This window comes from Calidris pugnax, unplaced genomic scaffold, assembly GCF_001431845.1.
Source record: "Calidris pugnax isolate Ruff unplaced genomic scaffold, ASM143184v1 scaffold9, whole genome shotgun sequence".
Classification (NCBI taxonomy): Eukaryota; Metazoa; Chordata; class Aves; order Charadriiformes; family Scolopacidae; genus Calidris; species Calidris pugnax.
This window is the reverse complement of record NW_015090778.1, coordinates 409,610-425,243: the sequence shown is the minus strand read 5'-3', so window position 1 is coordinate 425,243 and position 15,634 is coordinate 409,610. Positions and strand designations below refer to the sequence as shown.

The window sequence follows — 15,634 nt, the reverse complement described above, 5'->3', positions numbered from 1 at the left end:
TTTGACATTTATATGTGCCTGTTTTCTGTGTCTGAGCCAGAGTCTGTTCCAGACAATCGGAGGAACGTGTTGCATCAAACTGGCAGTTGCCCCATAAAAAGTGGAGTCGGAATTAATTCAATTTTGTGGTTTTTTCATATGAAGGAAAACTAAATCCAAGATTTTTAGTGTTCATTATTAATAGGTCTTCAAACATCTGAGAAACATCTCCCCTGTTTATTCTTTGTGTATAAGACACTGGTCTGGATTCTCTTACTGTGGAAAGGGTTATTAGCAGGCTGTTAGGCAAAAGAGGTTCTGCTGCCAGGTATGGCAGTTCCTTCGGTGTGCTGGGCTTGCTGGGGTCCTCCTGGGTGAGGGACAGGCAGGAACACAGAGCTGGGAGTGCTCTGTCGGTCCCTGCAGCACCCGACCCTGAACTGGGCAAATTTCTGGTGTAGAAATGCCCTGTGTCTGAAGGTCCTGTGTCACCTCGTTAGAGCAAAGGGAGAGGTGTGGGTTTGGGTCCTTCCAGGGCCAGCATCACACAGCACCATTGCTGTGCCTTGAGTAAGTGTCCTCAATATTTTAACCTGTAATGGTTTAACAAAAGCTGACTATGGAATTTCCATGACAATTTTCCTGCCGTTTCAGAACCTGCGATGAGGTCTCCTCTCCCCTTTTTTCTCCCTGCTCCCTCGTCCCCACAGAGCACACTGGCCAAACTGGCCCGTGGAGTGACAGCCACCGTTCTGAGCTGTCACCTCCATCCCTGGAGCTGCAGAGAAGTGGTTTGTGTGCCAGGGGCTCCGGTGGCACCCGGCCCAGAGAGGTGGCACCAAACCCACGCTGCTTCAGCCCTTGACACTGCTATTTCATTACTCTTGGGTTTCAGTAGCTTATTTCTTTGTAAGGCTTTTTATATTTCTGTGTTGTCTTTTTGTTTTGGTTTGGTGGTGGTTTTTTTTTTTCAGATTTGGGCATTGGTCCAAAAAACACTCTCTTGGAATAATTAGATTGCTTTGATTCCTTTTAATTAAATCACGTTAAGTAGGCTGGCTGTGCGCGCGGCAAAGTCTTGGGTTTAACGTATTTTTTCGGCGTTTGGAAACTGGGATTCAAATCTGATCCGAGTCAGAGCCCAGCAGCTGCCCCACGGCCCCCCACCTCCCGTTTGTGTAGAGGTTCACCTTGAATGGCTGAGTTGCTTTGAAGAATAAAGTGCTGCACCAGGATGGCTGGGCTGGGACCAGTCACCTCATGAAATCCAGCCCAATTTTGCTCTCAGAGCTTATACGGGACGGAGCAGTGAGGTAGGAAGACTTGAATTCAAGGGCTGAATTTTATAAATTTGATTGGAAAATTGGTTTATTCTTGTATATTTATTTTTTTTCAGGGGAAAAAAAAATGCATCTCCCTGCTAGAAATGCCGTAGTGCTCCTGCAGGAGTCTGTCACCGCGCTGGGTGACAAAATGCCTTCTCCCCCCGTTGCCCATCAGTGACTGAGCAGCATCAGCAGCTTAAATCGCTTACTCTCAAATTGTCCCCTTCAGCACTCTGCATCTCTCCCTGTTTATTGGTCCCACTCCTGAGGTGTGTGTCCTGTGCCCAGCGCTCACCCAGCAGACGTGGCTCGGGTCCTGCCTTCTCAGGTGGCACAAAAGCCCTTTGTCATGAAGGTACTGAGATCTGCAGCCCCTGCCCTTCCGCCTGGGAAAGGGCTGTGACTTGGTCTTTGCCTCGTTCTTTGTTTTATGGTTTGGCTTTGTTCAAAGTAAAAGAAAGAACCTGCAATTAGGTGAAGTTTCCAAAGCAGAGCCATTAATTTAAGTACAAAATCCACCCAACTGTGGGAGTTTCTCTATGCAGCCAATACATACTGACATTTCCTGGTGAGACTGAAGCTGATGAACACGGTGAATTAGTTTTTCCCTTCCAGACAGACTCATCTTGGAGAGGCTACTGCTAATGGGTAAACATGGGGGGGTGTTATTTATCCTTTGAAAGAACTAAATCCCTCCTGAGACAAATGGGACGGCGCTGGTGCTTTATGGCTGCTGCTGGTCGTGGTGTGTGGGAGCCCCAGCGAGGCTGGGTGAGGAGAGGTCTGGCTTCCAGCTGGAAAACTCTATTTGCCTGTTGATGGCTCTTCCCTGGTGTTTCCCACACCCACTAATTGGCTAATTACACTGGTAGTGTCAGTCCCTGCTGCTGGCTCTTTTGGGCCTCGCTCATCCCAGTGAAAGGGACCTGGATCCCATGTAGATCCTAACGGCAGTTTTCCAACCAGATATGACCAGAACGTTGCTCTTGTCTTGAATAAGGAAACAATAAGATTGTGGTAGATCACATCTTTAGAGAATCCCTTTTTTCTCTCTTTAAAGATGATTGCTTTGATTTTATTGTGATAAGAAATTTGGGAACGATTTGCAAAGTAATCCACACCCACTAATTGGCTAATTACACTGGTAGTGTCAGTCCCTGCTGCTGGCTCTTTTGGGCCTCGCTCATCCCAGTGAAAGGGACCTGGATCCCATGTAGATCCTAACGGCAGTTTTCCAACCAGATATGACCAGAACGTTGCTCTTGTCTTGAATAAGGAAACAATAAGATTGTGGTAGATCACATCTTTAGAGAATCCCTTTTTTCTCTCTTTAAAGATGATTGCTTTGATTTTATTGTGATAAGAAATTTGGGAACGATTTGCAAAGTAATTCTGAGAGAGCGTGTCAGTAGGCAATCAGTGTAACTGCTTTACAGCAAAACCATCTCGCTTTAAATTTCAGCGATAAGAATTGTTAGTGGTAATGGCCACAGCGAAACCATCCAACTAATGCACGTGCTATTTAGCCCCAAACTGTTTTCTTTCCCTGTTCTGGATGCCAGAACTACTTCCTATTGAAATTCCTCCTGTTTCCCACAACTTTGTTAATAGAATGTTTTGTCAAACCAGAAGTTTGTGGCATACTGAAAATTGGAATGTCTTAAAAACTAACGTCATAACAGTATTTTTAAACAAATGTAGCGGAAAAAGGTTGGATAAACCAGTGAGTGTTTCATGAAAGTGTGGCAATATTCCATAAACAAGCAAAACTTTGAATTTTGCTTGCGTGAGCGGAATAATGAGGATAGTCTGGATCAGGCACCACAAAGTTATTGCTTTTGACAGGAGCTCTTGAGTCAGACACTGAGGTGATCAGAAAATCAGATTCACAGCAGAAAGGCAGCTGACATCACCAGCAGCAGGTCGTGCTTGTCCATCACGGCGCTTCCTCGGGCTCTTTGACAGCTCTGAGGCTGTGAATAAGAGCGACGGATACAGCTGGGCATCATCTGCAGGGGGATGGAAGCCTGCGTGGGCTTGTCTCGTAATTGTATCAGGAAGCAAAGCTCCTTCCAAACACCAAATCTCTGCCACCAACACCCAAGAGAGGGCAGGGAAGGCCAGCGTGGTCCTTGGACACAGAAACAGTCTGCAGCTGGTCAATTGCTCATAAAACCAAAGGGAAAACAAAGCATAAAGCCTTGTGTCTGTGTGATTTCAACAGAATTTCTGAGCTTGAGCCCAACAGACCTTTTGAGGGTTCAGGTCAGGATCTCTGTTACCTTCTGCACTAACGATGGCTTGAAGGCATCTGGGTGGAGGTGGAAGGGAAGGAACGCAGCCAGCGTGGCCAGGGAGGATAAATGAGTGATGATGGAAGTATGGGCAGTGATGAAAGGAAACCATCAGTAGGGTAGTGATGCTAAAATGCTAAACTTCTATATGAGAGCTAAAGCGGTGTTTAAAAATTGTTTCTTCATACTTTGAAAGGAAAGGTAGAACTGTTGGATCGGCGAATCCTCCTGGCCCAGCTCATCTGGGTGTCACTGTTACACATCACCAGACACTGTAGGGCTGTTCATCACTGATGTGCTCTCTGGTGCAGCCCAGGGGCGAGCAAGGGTTTTGTGCTGATTCTCTATGTTCTTCTCAAAGACCTTCAGTTTCTGTAGTTCCGTTCTGGAAGGAGACCTTACTTGTTTTTAACAGCTATTAAAAATAGCTCCCTCTCTCATGGAGCATCGCATAAAACAGTGAGCTCCTCCTCTGTCCCCAAAACCAGTGCCCCACACTCCAGTCAGATGAACAAGCCCTGGACATTTCTTGTAATTGTTGTACTTATTCTCAATGTATTTTTTGCACACCAATGAGACAAGCCTTGAAGATAGTTTTTAGGGGGAAAAACAAACAAGACACTGCCTGGTCTAGTTTGTTACTCTGATCCCTGTTCCTTATCGTCTGTGTGTGAATGATGTTCAATAACCCCCGCCTGGAAATCCAGAGCTGAGAGGGAGGACCAGGGCTGTCTGCTTATTTATGGGCTCCCTCCTCCCCTTTTCATTCTCCTCAGCCTTCTGTTTCTCAGTGCACAAGTAATATGTTTGCAGTTTGGGTCTTTAGATCTACAGGCTTCAGTTTTAGAGTATGAATTCACCTCCATTAATTGCGAACTGTATTCAATATTTATGCTGGAAGGACGTGAGGTGTGTTCCAATGAGCGGGTTCTCCTTTGAAAAAAAAAAAGAGCTGAAAAATCACCAACTGCTCCGGTTATAGTGTCTCATGAAGATGCCAACAGGCAGAACGTGATTTAAGGTGCACATTTTGCAAATCAGCACCTCCATAACAACACTGAGAGGACACAGAAAGAGCTATGGGGGGATCCGTGTTCAGATTAATGCAGCCTCTTATCTTTACTTAGTGCAGAACTTCCCAAAACGGATGAGTCTGTCAGATCACTGGTTCTTTCTTAATATTTTTTTCTCCTTTTGCTTGTTTTTCCTCGTTGCTGTAATCATGCAAATGATGCTGTTCATTGTATCCATCTTGCCTATCGGCTTGAGATGCTGAATATTAATTGAACAGCATGATATCTGTTTCTCAAGCTTCACAGATAAGCAAAACATTTTTATATTAAAGTGCTTCATCCTCTTTTATTAACGATATTTTAAGACTTTTTAATCTTTGTCATGGAAGAAATCCTAAAAAGCCCAAACTTCTGAGACCGTGGTTTGGTTTATAAACAGGCTTTCAAGAGCAGATTTTTGTAGAGGTGTGTATACGATTGTCCTCATCTTAAACTTTGTTCTTTATTTCAATACATCAGCTTTAATTTTTTTAAGCTGCTGTGATTCTGGATTCTGAGTCTCTCTCTGCAGATCTCCAGAAGAGAGGAAGAGGCAGGCTTTTATCTTTCAAAAGGACAGTGGAAAACTTTTTGTTATTATTTGGCCTTGCTTCAAAAAAAAAAAGGCACTTCTGAGTATGACAAAGTAGCTACTACGTAGGCATCTTGAACTTAGCCACCTAAAAATGTTTTGAAGCATTGGGGGTTTTTATGTTTGGTGGTTGTTTTTTTCCCTCAAACACAGAAATGTGCTCTGATTTACGTGCTTGTAGAGCTGGGAATGACAATGGAGTATCCACAGCCAAAGTTCTGAGGATACCAAATATAACGTTTTCCCAAGGGCTTTCATCAGTTTTCCCTCTTTTCACCCAACTGTGTGAATGTCAGATTCCTGGGACTTTTGTGCACTTTTATCTTGAGAATGGTGTTGCCTTGTTCTTATTCCATGAAGGAGACCAATGTCTATTCCATGAAGGATAACTTCTCCTCTGCCCTTCACCTGGGTATTGTCGTGGCTTTTAAGGCTTGAAGCAAGAGCTGTGTCCCTTCAAGGTTTACAGAATATCTGATTTCTACTATTTTCTGTCTTTAAGAGGGAAATGTGTTCAGTTGGACAAGTACAGGGGATGAATTTGAGGATTAGAGAATTGTGCAGTTATTTTTCAGGCTGGCTAATGTTGAAAATGTATTTGACCTTCCTGAGGCATTCTGAATGTTGGTAATCCCTGGGCGAAATGGATGAGAGTTCAGAGACGTGATGAACTCAGCCAAACCTGTGTTGTCACTGCATGTGCAATCCCACACACCCAGAGCAGACATATTTTGTTTATTCAGCTCCACAGTAAATGTTTTGTGTTTTCTTTTTCCAACATAACCAGTTTATATACGCGCTTCTGTCTTAACTAGGTGCCTGCATCTTAAATAGATTTGTTCTCACATTTAAAGTGATCATCTTATGTTTTGTGTTCCTAGGCCAGGTACAAGCAGAGTCTCGATCCTACAGTGGATGAAGTTAAGAAGCTCTGTACGTCTCTGCGCCGCAACGCCAAGGAAGAGCGGGTTCTTTTCCACTACAATGGACACGGCGTCCCCAGGCCCACAGTAAACGGGGAGATCTGGGTCTTCAACAAGGTGTGTCTTTGCAAACATTCTGTTAGAGAACAACTGCATTTTCAGGGTTTAAAATGTGTCCACAGGTGGTTCTTTTTTCATTTGATCCCCTGCTGACAGCTGTTTGCTTTCTCCGGGTTATTGAAGTCCTGAGACCATGCAGGTTGTCCCTCTCCTCCTGGTGGGCAGTGGGTCTTCTCTGGGATGCTCTAACCCCAACAGGAACCTGCTTCCATGTGTTTCCTTGGCTTTTCAGGGGTAACACCCAGTTCTGTCCTGATGGAGCAAGCAGTGGGGCTCCCCTAGGGACTTGGCTTTGCTACCTTATTTCACTGCCTGATTATTAAGTTCTTACCATAAAGTTTATGCTTAAAATGTCTATAGACTCCAAACAGCCATCGTTCAGGGCAGCTGGAGATCCTGCATGAGGATGATATGCCGTGGGGCTGTCTGGGAGTGGGGCACAGGGTGCTGTGGAGCCCCCAAGTACAATCATAGCTATCTCTTTTCTTTTTTTCTTTTTTTTTTATAAAGACTTTTGTCACTTCTGCTCAGCCTTGGTTTGTAACCATAATTTGTACATCTGTGTAGATCACACGCAACACCTTTCCAGTGAGCCCGAGTGTGACCTAAATGTACTTTGCTTTCCCTTTAGTTAAGCTATTTAGTGGCTATTAAAGGGAACTGGGTTGGAACGGAGTCCTAGGAAATGGAGAGAAACTGCTTGTAGCTGAAAAGTACATTCAGCTGACATAGGACTTGCAGTCTTTATTATAGATATGCTCCTGTTTTATTTTGGGGGCTTATTGAGTTTCTTTTCTCATACTTCACATGTATTATTTTTATGATTGAATGAGCATTCACTGGTAATTTGAAAGAGCAGGGTCGAAGGGAAGGGGAGAAAGTGCAGAAGGGCATCCCTTTATTCCGGTGCATCTATATTGGAGACTTGATTAACATTCACACCAATAAATAATTGAGCTGAATACTAATTCCTTTTGAAGCTGAATTTGGTGTTGAAGAACAAATAAGGAGTGACCTCCTTCTTACTGAATGGCCAGTGGGTAATAAATAAGCCAGGAAGAACACTGGGCAGAATGGGCTACACCTGGAAGAAGAGGAAATGAACTGGTGGATGAAGGTGGATGTTGTGCCGGGTGCTCTCCAAGGAGCTGAAGGGGTATTTGCCAGTTTGGTGCAGAATCAGGCGGGTGATGTGGTTGTGGAGCTACAGGAGATGGGGGGCTGAGGTCTCTGCTTTATCTTACTGAATTGGGGGGGAAAAAAAGTGACCATCATAGAGGTTGATGGGGAAAAGTTGAAACTTAGTAATTTTTTCAGCATGTTATCAAAAAGATTTCAAAAAAGAAATAATGAGGAGTAGAATCCTTTTAAGCAAAGGATTAAGTTGAAGGGGATACCGGGGGAAAACAATCAGCACTGTTTAGAAATCAGTCCTAAGGAGTTCAGTCTCAGGTCTGAGCAGAGGCTCATATTGTTGCCCTCTCCAATTGAAATCCTAGAGCTACTGAAATTTGATGGTGCTGACATTTGAAAATCAGGAAGTCTCAGTTACAAGAGGGTGAAGGCAGAGCTGAAAGGGACCTTAAGATCATCCCAGCAAGGGGCCAGAAGGGGTGACACGGGTCTTGCTGGTGGATGGGAAGTGTTTCAGGCTGACCTGTGTGTGCCAAAGCAGATGAAAGATGTTGGATTTATTCCCTGGGGCCAGGCTGCACGTCGCTCTTGCTATAATCCAGTCTTAACTGTAGCAATATGCATTATAAAGATAAAGTTAAAACAATACATACCCATAAAATCTCACCTATTATATGTGTCAGAGCAGAGACTTCAATCTGTAACTGACTGATTGGAATGTGCTTAAAATGAGTGATGTCCTTAGAAGAGGCCGGGGCCGAGGGCGAGTTGTTCGTCTGTTGTTCTGCCTCACGACAATTTGCAAAGTACCCAACTCCCTAGAACTTCAGCCTTTATAAACAATTTTTCCTATTAATTTTAATGAAGCAGCTGAAACTGTTATATATGGGCAAAACTGCATTTTGAAATGACTTCCTATTTCCTACCTTATCCAACATATGGTTTATGATCACTTCTGTCTTTATAGACACCGATATGTGTCCTTGAAAATTTGATTTTTGTCAAAGTTTACTGGTTTTATTACAGCTATTTTAAGTCTCTTGACTTTAAATGGGAGTTATGATCCCATCCATCATTGTGCTGATGGTAATGGGGACATCAGGGCTCTGGTGTGGGTTTGGGGCAGAGCTGAGAGCCAGGGAACATGAGCAGGTTGCCCTCTGGCTGCAGATGGGAAGGTTCTGCAGCCGTGGGGTGTTGGTGGGGACTCTGCAGACCCTGATGGCACAAATCTGCTCTGGTTCTAATTTTCAGTTCTGCCACTTAGTTTGGGGTATTGCCCTTCATGGCTAATTTTCAAGGTCACAGAATCACAGAATGATATGGGGTTGGAAGGGACCTCTGGAGATCATCTTCTCCAGACCCCCACCAGAGCAGGTCCCACAGGAACGTGTCCAGGAGGGATTTGAATGTCTCCAGAGAAGGAGACTCCACCACCTCTCTGGGCAGCCTCTTCCAGGGCTCTGCCACCCTCACAGCAAAGAAGTTCCTCCTCATGTTTAGGTGGAACTTCTTATGGTCAAGTTTGTGCCCGTTTCCTCTTGTCCTGTCCCTGGGCACCGCTGAAAAAAGACTGGCCCCTTCCTCTTGACACTCTTGATATTTTTTTTTTTATCCTCATTGTATTTAAAGAAGCTCTTGCCTCCAATTATTTGGGGGCGTTAAGGTGGAAGAGAATGAATAAAATACTTCATATTTACAGAAGCTAAACTGTTGGTTCTTCCCTCTGCGGAAGGCAGGCTTTGTTGGTTTTAATGTTATTGGATAATTCTGAAGCACAGAAGTTAAAGGCTGTAATAAAATTATGAAGCATCTCATTAAACTAGGATGGGGTAGCTGCTGATGGGCTACATAGCCTTAATTATCAATCTTGATTTATTGATGGAGTTTTCAGTGTGAGACGTTTGATGTTAAATTAAAGACAGCTGGTTTACATCCTTTATCAGTGTTGCAGAAATGTGAGATAAAATTGGACTGTTAAATACTGGTTGGGGCTGTTAGCACATATCAGAGCACTCCAAGTTTCAGAATTTTAGTTCAGAGTTTAGTGTTTCAGACAATTCCACCATAAAATCTGTTTGCCATTTGTGTTGGCATTGGGTCATAGTCCTCATTATGAGCAGATGTCGATTGGTATTTGTGTTGATTGATACGCCCAATGTTCAATCTAGGTTTTATTTTGTCATTTTTAGAACTGGAAATTTTTGTGTGTCTCTTTTATTATTTCACCAGTGACAGTTCTGTTTCCTCTCTGCCTCTGTAACTCAAGTGGGTTTTTTTTACCTTCTTCCAGAACTATACTCAGTATATTCCCCTCTCCATCTACGACCTGCAGACCTGGATGGGGAGTCCCTCCATCTTCGTCTACGACTGCTCCAACGCCGGCCTTATCGTCAAGTCCTTCAAGCAGTTTGCGCTGCAGCGGGAGCAGGAGCTGGAGGTGAGAGCAGTCTCTCGCAGAGCTTCCGCAGGGGCTTGTGCCACAGGGTTAGATCTAAGCTTGCTTTGCCACACACAGCTGAAAAATGTGTTTAAAGCCACGTTGGAAGGCAGATTCATTTGCAAACAGTTTTGCCACCCCAATCTTTCTGGTTCACTTTGCTATCCTATTAAACATGGAACAATTTTTAATACAAGCACTAATTAAATGGTGATGTTAATAGAATCAATTTGTGCCCTAATGGCCTTTTCTGCCCTGAGAAATGTTGAGGTGAACTAGACATATTTATTTTAGTTGCAAAAGTCTAGTATCTAGGTATGTATTTGGATGTAGTTAAAATTTTGCACTGTTGAACTGAATGTAAAAATGCAAACCAAAATAAAATAAACCTGATACACAGAGGAGTTGTCGCTGGCGGTTTCAGTTTCACAGACTGCTTAAGTTTAATGTGTTCCTAATGAAAAGCTGTCTCCAAAGAGAGAAAGCACAAAAAGAGATGAGAACTTGGGAGTGATAGAAAAGCAGTTTACGCTTCTTGGAGATAACTGAGAAAAGATAATGTTGTAGCCCTGCGTGGTACATTGTCTTCTGCACAGAGCTGCCTCCAAAACAGCACTTGAATAGGAAATACTTTTTTCCCCCACTTCTTTTAGTAAAAAAGGGTGGGTAATGTGTGTGAGTAGAAGGCTGTGTGGGTAGGAAACAGCATACTGGGGAGACCTTATAGCGGCCTTCCAGTATCTGAAGGGGGCTACAGCTGGAGAGGGACTCTTTGTCAGGAAGTTCAGTGATAGGACGAGGGCTAATGGTTTTAAATTGAAAGATGGGAAATTTAGATTAGATATTAGGAAGAAATTCTTTGGTGTGAGGGTGGTGAGACGCTGGAACAGGTTGCCCAGAGAAGCTGTGGCTGCCCCATCCCTGGAGGGGTTCAAGGCCAGGTTGGATGGGGCTTGGAGCAACCTGGTCCCTGCCCAGGGCAGGGGGTGGGACTGGAGGATCTTTAAGATCCTGTCCAACTCTAACCATTCTGTGATTCTGTGATTGGTCTCAGTAAGAAGAGTGTGTATTCCAGAGACAGGAATCTGTCCCGTTTTACCCTGATGGACAGACTTCTGCCGAAACCAGCTTTTATCCACGGGAGATTGCAACTCCGAGGAGGTGAGGCTGAAGGTGGATCCAGCCCTGGAGACACCAGCGCCAGCTCACCTCTGGTGGGATGGGGAATGGGCAGTTGTGGAGATAATTCTGTCGTTTGATTACAGCTCTGTATTGTATATTTATAGGGCAGCAATTAAGCTAATAAAGTCTGCTAATCCCCGTCGTTCTTGATATGTCACAGTGCTTCAAAAGTTCGGTGCTGTCAGTCCAGGGACTGGGGCTTTCCCTGGGCTCGGGTAGTCTTGGACTGTTTCAGAGAAAGAACTCTGGATTGCTTTAATTTCCAACTGGATGGGCAGTTCAGCTAAGAATTTGGTTGAATTAGGTTAACAAAAGCACATATTTTGCAGATAAACACCCATTTAGCAGCACAATGGCGTTATGGTGTGTGATAAAATAGTTTAAAATTTAATTTTTCCAGTTGATCCTGCCCTTATTTGTTTTGGTTTATGTCCTGATGTATCAGAAAGCTGTTGTGTTCCTTTCCCAAAAGAAATTTTAAGACCTGGAAATGGACCACAGGTTTTAGAAGCTGGATTTCCTGCAGTTTTCCTGGGTGGTGTGAGGTTTGGGGTGGCGGGGAAGGGGACAGGGGTGCAGGGGCAGGCACCAAAGGAAGCTCTGGGTGCTCTTCATCATCTCACTCTGGTCATCCCGTAAACACAGTGTGATTTTGAAGGACTGAGCAGGCGCTTTGTGCTGCACTCTCAGTGATCCAGCAGTGGGCGGGTTATTTCTGATTAATCTTCTGTGTGACTGTGACATTGTGTTGCCTCTGACTCACACCGCTTTCCCACAGCAAAGGGCCGCCGGCCTGAGGCCGCAGCTGAGCTGTGTCTCAGGGAAGGCTGAAAGGTGTCTGCTGCAGCCTGTGCAGCTCAGCACACATCTCACTGCTTGATTTTTTCACCTTTAGTGTTGGAATTTTCAGCCCCGTGTCCCTGGAAGCAGCACCCTGCCCTGGGGTGTGCTTTGGCTGGGGGGAGCACTGGTTGGCTTGCCCATCAGCAGGGTACGTGACTAATGAGTCCTGATTGGAGCTGAGGAACCCACAGCTTTTATTTTTCCGTCTTCAACAGTAATTCTCAAAAAATTAGCTTAGTGACAGCAGAGCAGAATGTTATCTGGCATTAGCATCACGTCTGGGGGGAGAAGTTTTTCTAATCCACCATCTGCTGGGAGCAAGGAAGGAGGAGCATCTCCTCCCCGTAGCTGTGTTCATGCCTGCCCCAGGGGAGGAGGGTGCTACTGGCAGGAACTGGGTGAAGCTGGTGGGTCCCATCAACACCTGAAATAACAACAACCCCGAGTTTCCATCCTGGGCAGAGTTCCTCCCGTGTTTACCTTCAACACCTATGTTAATTCAAAAATACTCAGGTTTCTATCAAACGCCAGTTTCTAATTATACAGGTACATAAATGTTTTCAGTGGCAGCGGTTTAAAACCCGTGTTTTATTTCTCTCTCTGTTAATTACAAGAGATAATACTCACAAATCTGTTAGGTTGTCTCTGGACGAACACAGCACTTGCCAGTACCAGACCTGAGTGCTCCTTAGCTTGGGCAGCTGCAATTTGTTTTCAGAACAAATTAATTAGCACCGTGTTACGATAGCGTATTTCAGTATAATTGATAAATTAATATCACCACTGTTATTTTGTCTGAAAGGCTGCGGATTGTCAGTTGCCCTGGAATAACAGTAAGTAGCACAGGGAGTGCTGGGCTGAGAGAAGGAGTTTGTACTCCCAGAGCTGAGATGGGAAATGCCAGCACTTTGCCTGGGGACTCTTTCTGCTGAACGAGGATGTGAGTTATTGCCTGTTGCAGCCTAAATTTTAGGTTGCAGATAAATACAAATTATTAATAATTTTGAGAACATTTCATATATGGTAACTCTGCTTATTTTATTTACTACATTTACAGTTGTGTGTGAGCATTTCTTTACCAGTTTGTATTTTTAATCTTTTTTCAGCCCTCTACTTATTCCATATCTTACTCTAATAAAAAGGTACATTTGTGAGGGACCCAGGCAGCCAAGAAAGTCTGACTTCAGTGGATGTTCTAAGGATGCAAAAATAAATGTTCACAGCGGGCTTTACTCACCCCTCTTTTTCTTTTTCCCCTTTTCTTTTTTTTTCTCCTTTCACACTTACTTTGTAAAATAATCTTTGGCTACATCATTATCCCTGCAAGGCTGAGGAGATCTGTAATTACTCGCTGGTACTGTATGTTCACTTTATGGTTGTTAATAGTCCATCTCCTAATGGGCAAATATTGACACTGGAGGTGTCCCCGTGGGTCTCGCTGCCGGGAGCTGGGCAGAGTGAGCTCCTTCCCTGACTGAACCAAGGGCTCTATGAGAGCGTGACAAATGTCCAGTCTTTGCTGTTCCACACTGCTCAGAAAGCAGAAAATCCATCTAAATGTACTCCCTGCTTACGGACCCCGTTTGTGAGGATGCCCAGAGGACGAGTCTTTCCTTAGGGAATGAAGACCCATAACTAAGCGGTTTGGCTGCTTGTATTTATCAATCCATGAAGAGCTGATGCTCTTCCACAGTCTCTCATGCCTTTCTCCTCAAATAAAAGATCATTTCCGTATTTTAATTACCCTTCTTTTGTTATTGATGTACAGCTTAAGCTTTATTGAGAAGTGCAGTAACCATTAGTAAATGACGAGCGATGACTGGAGCGTAGCTTCATTTCCACCCGGGCTACATCCTGCATCTCTGCTGAGCACAGGGGCTTGGCTCGTTTGGACAACTTGAGGAAGCTGAAGTGTGTCACTGCTGCCTCTGGGATTAGAATGGAGGGGAAAAAAAAGCATTTAAAGAATCAAAAAACGTAATAGGTTGCAGAACCAACCAAGAAGGACAGGGAACTGCTGGAGAGGGGACAGCAGAGGCTACAAAGATGATGAGGGGCCTGGAGCATCTCTCTGATGAGGAAAGGCTGAGGGACTTGGGTCTCTAGTCTGGAGAAGAGAAGGCTGAGGGGGGATCTGATCAACACCTGTAAATACTTCAAGGGAGGGTGTCAGGAGGATGGGTTAATATTTGCATTGCAGAAGGCACTGCACATTTCTTCTGCTTTTGTTGGAAGATGGCCTCTCTACTTACACACGGTCATTTTCTCCCTCTTCCCAGCTTGACCTTTTTTCTCTAGCGAAGTAGAAAGATGTTTGGGGAGACACCCAAGGGGTTCAGTGCTCTTCTGGCTCACCACTTGCTGCCTCGTACAGCCAAGTGAATTCCAGTTTTCCATTTGAAGCTCCTCTGCGGTGAATTGTTATGAGCCACGGGAAGGATGGGTTTTGCTTAAATATAAAAGAAGGAATAATTAGCCCAACTTGCTTCTACGGTGCTTGACACGAGTGGGCAGATGTGAAATGAAGACTCAGAAGTGGTGATCACAGCTCAGTCTGTCGCAGGCTGCTTGGTTTGGTGTGTGGTTTTGTTATGGTAAATATGCTTAAATACCATTTGTTATACGTGAGTAAAGACTATGACTGCTGCCACCATATTTTTAAATTTCTCCAAATCCAGAGATCCATCGAACTTGGAAGCTCTTCCTTAGATGTTTTCGAAATGGTGTAGAAATGAATTTAACTGAACCTCACCAACCAAGTGATTTCCTTGATCTCTCCAGGTGGCAGCAATTAACCCCAACCACCCCCTTGCCCAGATGCCTTTGCCACCCTCCATGAAGAACTGCATTCAGCTGGCGGCCTGTGAGGCCAACGAGCTGCTCCCCATGATCCCCGACCTGCCGGCCGACCTCTTCACATCCTGCCTTACTACGCCCATCAAAATTGCTCTGAGATGGTGAGTATCTTCCCCCGGTATTGAAAGCAAGTCCATGATTTGTGTAGCTTGTCTTTTGAACTGATAGATTTGTTAATCCAAAGGTTTCATCTAACCTAAAATTTCTCTGCAATATTGAATTTACAGGGTTTGAACTATGCATTTGGGATGGCGTTTTATTAATCAGAACTAGAAAGGTGAAAAATATTGTTATCTTCTACTTATTACATTTTAGATTCCAGCTCAATATCTAGGTTTGCTCAGATTAAGGGATTTACTGTTCTGGGAATTAAATATCTGCTTCTTCAGAGAGCAGAAATAGCACATAGTGCAATACAACTTTTTGTAAATTGTCCTTCATACAAATCATCTTCCAAATATTGCGGTTGCTGTAAATAATACAGTGGCATTAAATAACGCTGTAGTGAAAGAAATTGAGCGATAAAGCAAAGAAAGATGTTATGGAATGACAGACCAAGTTAATTAGGCAGAAAGTTATAAAAGGCTGATGGAGAGCGGAGCTTTCGAGGAGCCCGCAGAGGTTCCAGCAGAGGACTCGGTGTGAGGAACCCGGCGTGTGCCCCGGGTCATGGCTCTGCTTTTTCCTGCTTCTGGGCACCTTCCCCTCCGGCCTCTCAAGGTTCTGTGTAGCCCAGAATGAAAACTTTGGGCCATTTCCCAAGCTGGGCTGAGACAGGCAGAAGCTTATAGCCATTGCAGATGGTGGTGAGTGATTGAGTCACCACAGCTTCCGAGGTCATTAGCTCTCTTTTGACAGCTAATTGGAAAAATTTACAATTCTTACACTCATTCT

At 44.3% G+C, this 15,634-nt stretch overlaps 1 protein-coding gene across 1 annotated transcript in view; it reads left to right on the top strand.

Annotated features, from left to right (window-relative positions):
• Nucleotides 1-15,634, top strand: part of RPTOR (regulatory associated protein of MTOR, complex 1) — a 137,471-nt gene that overhangs the window by 30,810 nt on the left and 91,027 nt on the right. Inside the window, exons 4-6 of the mRNA XM_014950324.1 lie at nt 6,124-6,282; nt 9,713-9,859; nt 14,666-14,841. Coding sequence (XP_014805810.1) covers nt 6,124-6,282; nt 9,713-9,859; nt 14,666-14,841 — 482 coding nt within the window. The remainder of the gene's footprint in view (nt 1-6,123; nt 6,283-9,712; nt 9,860-14,665; nt 14,842-15,634) is intronic.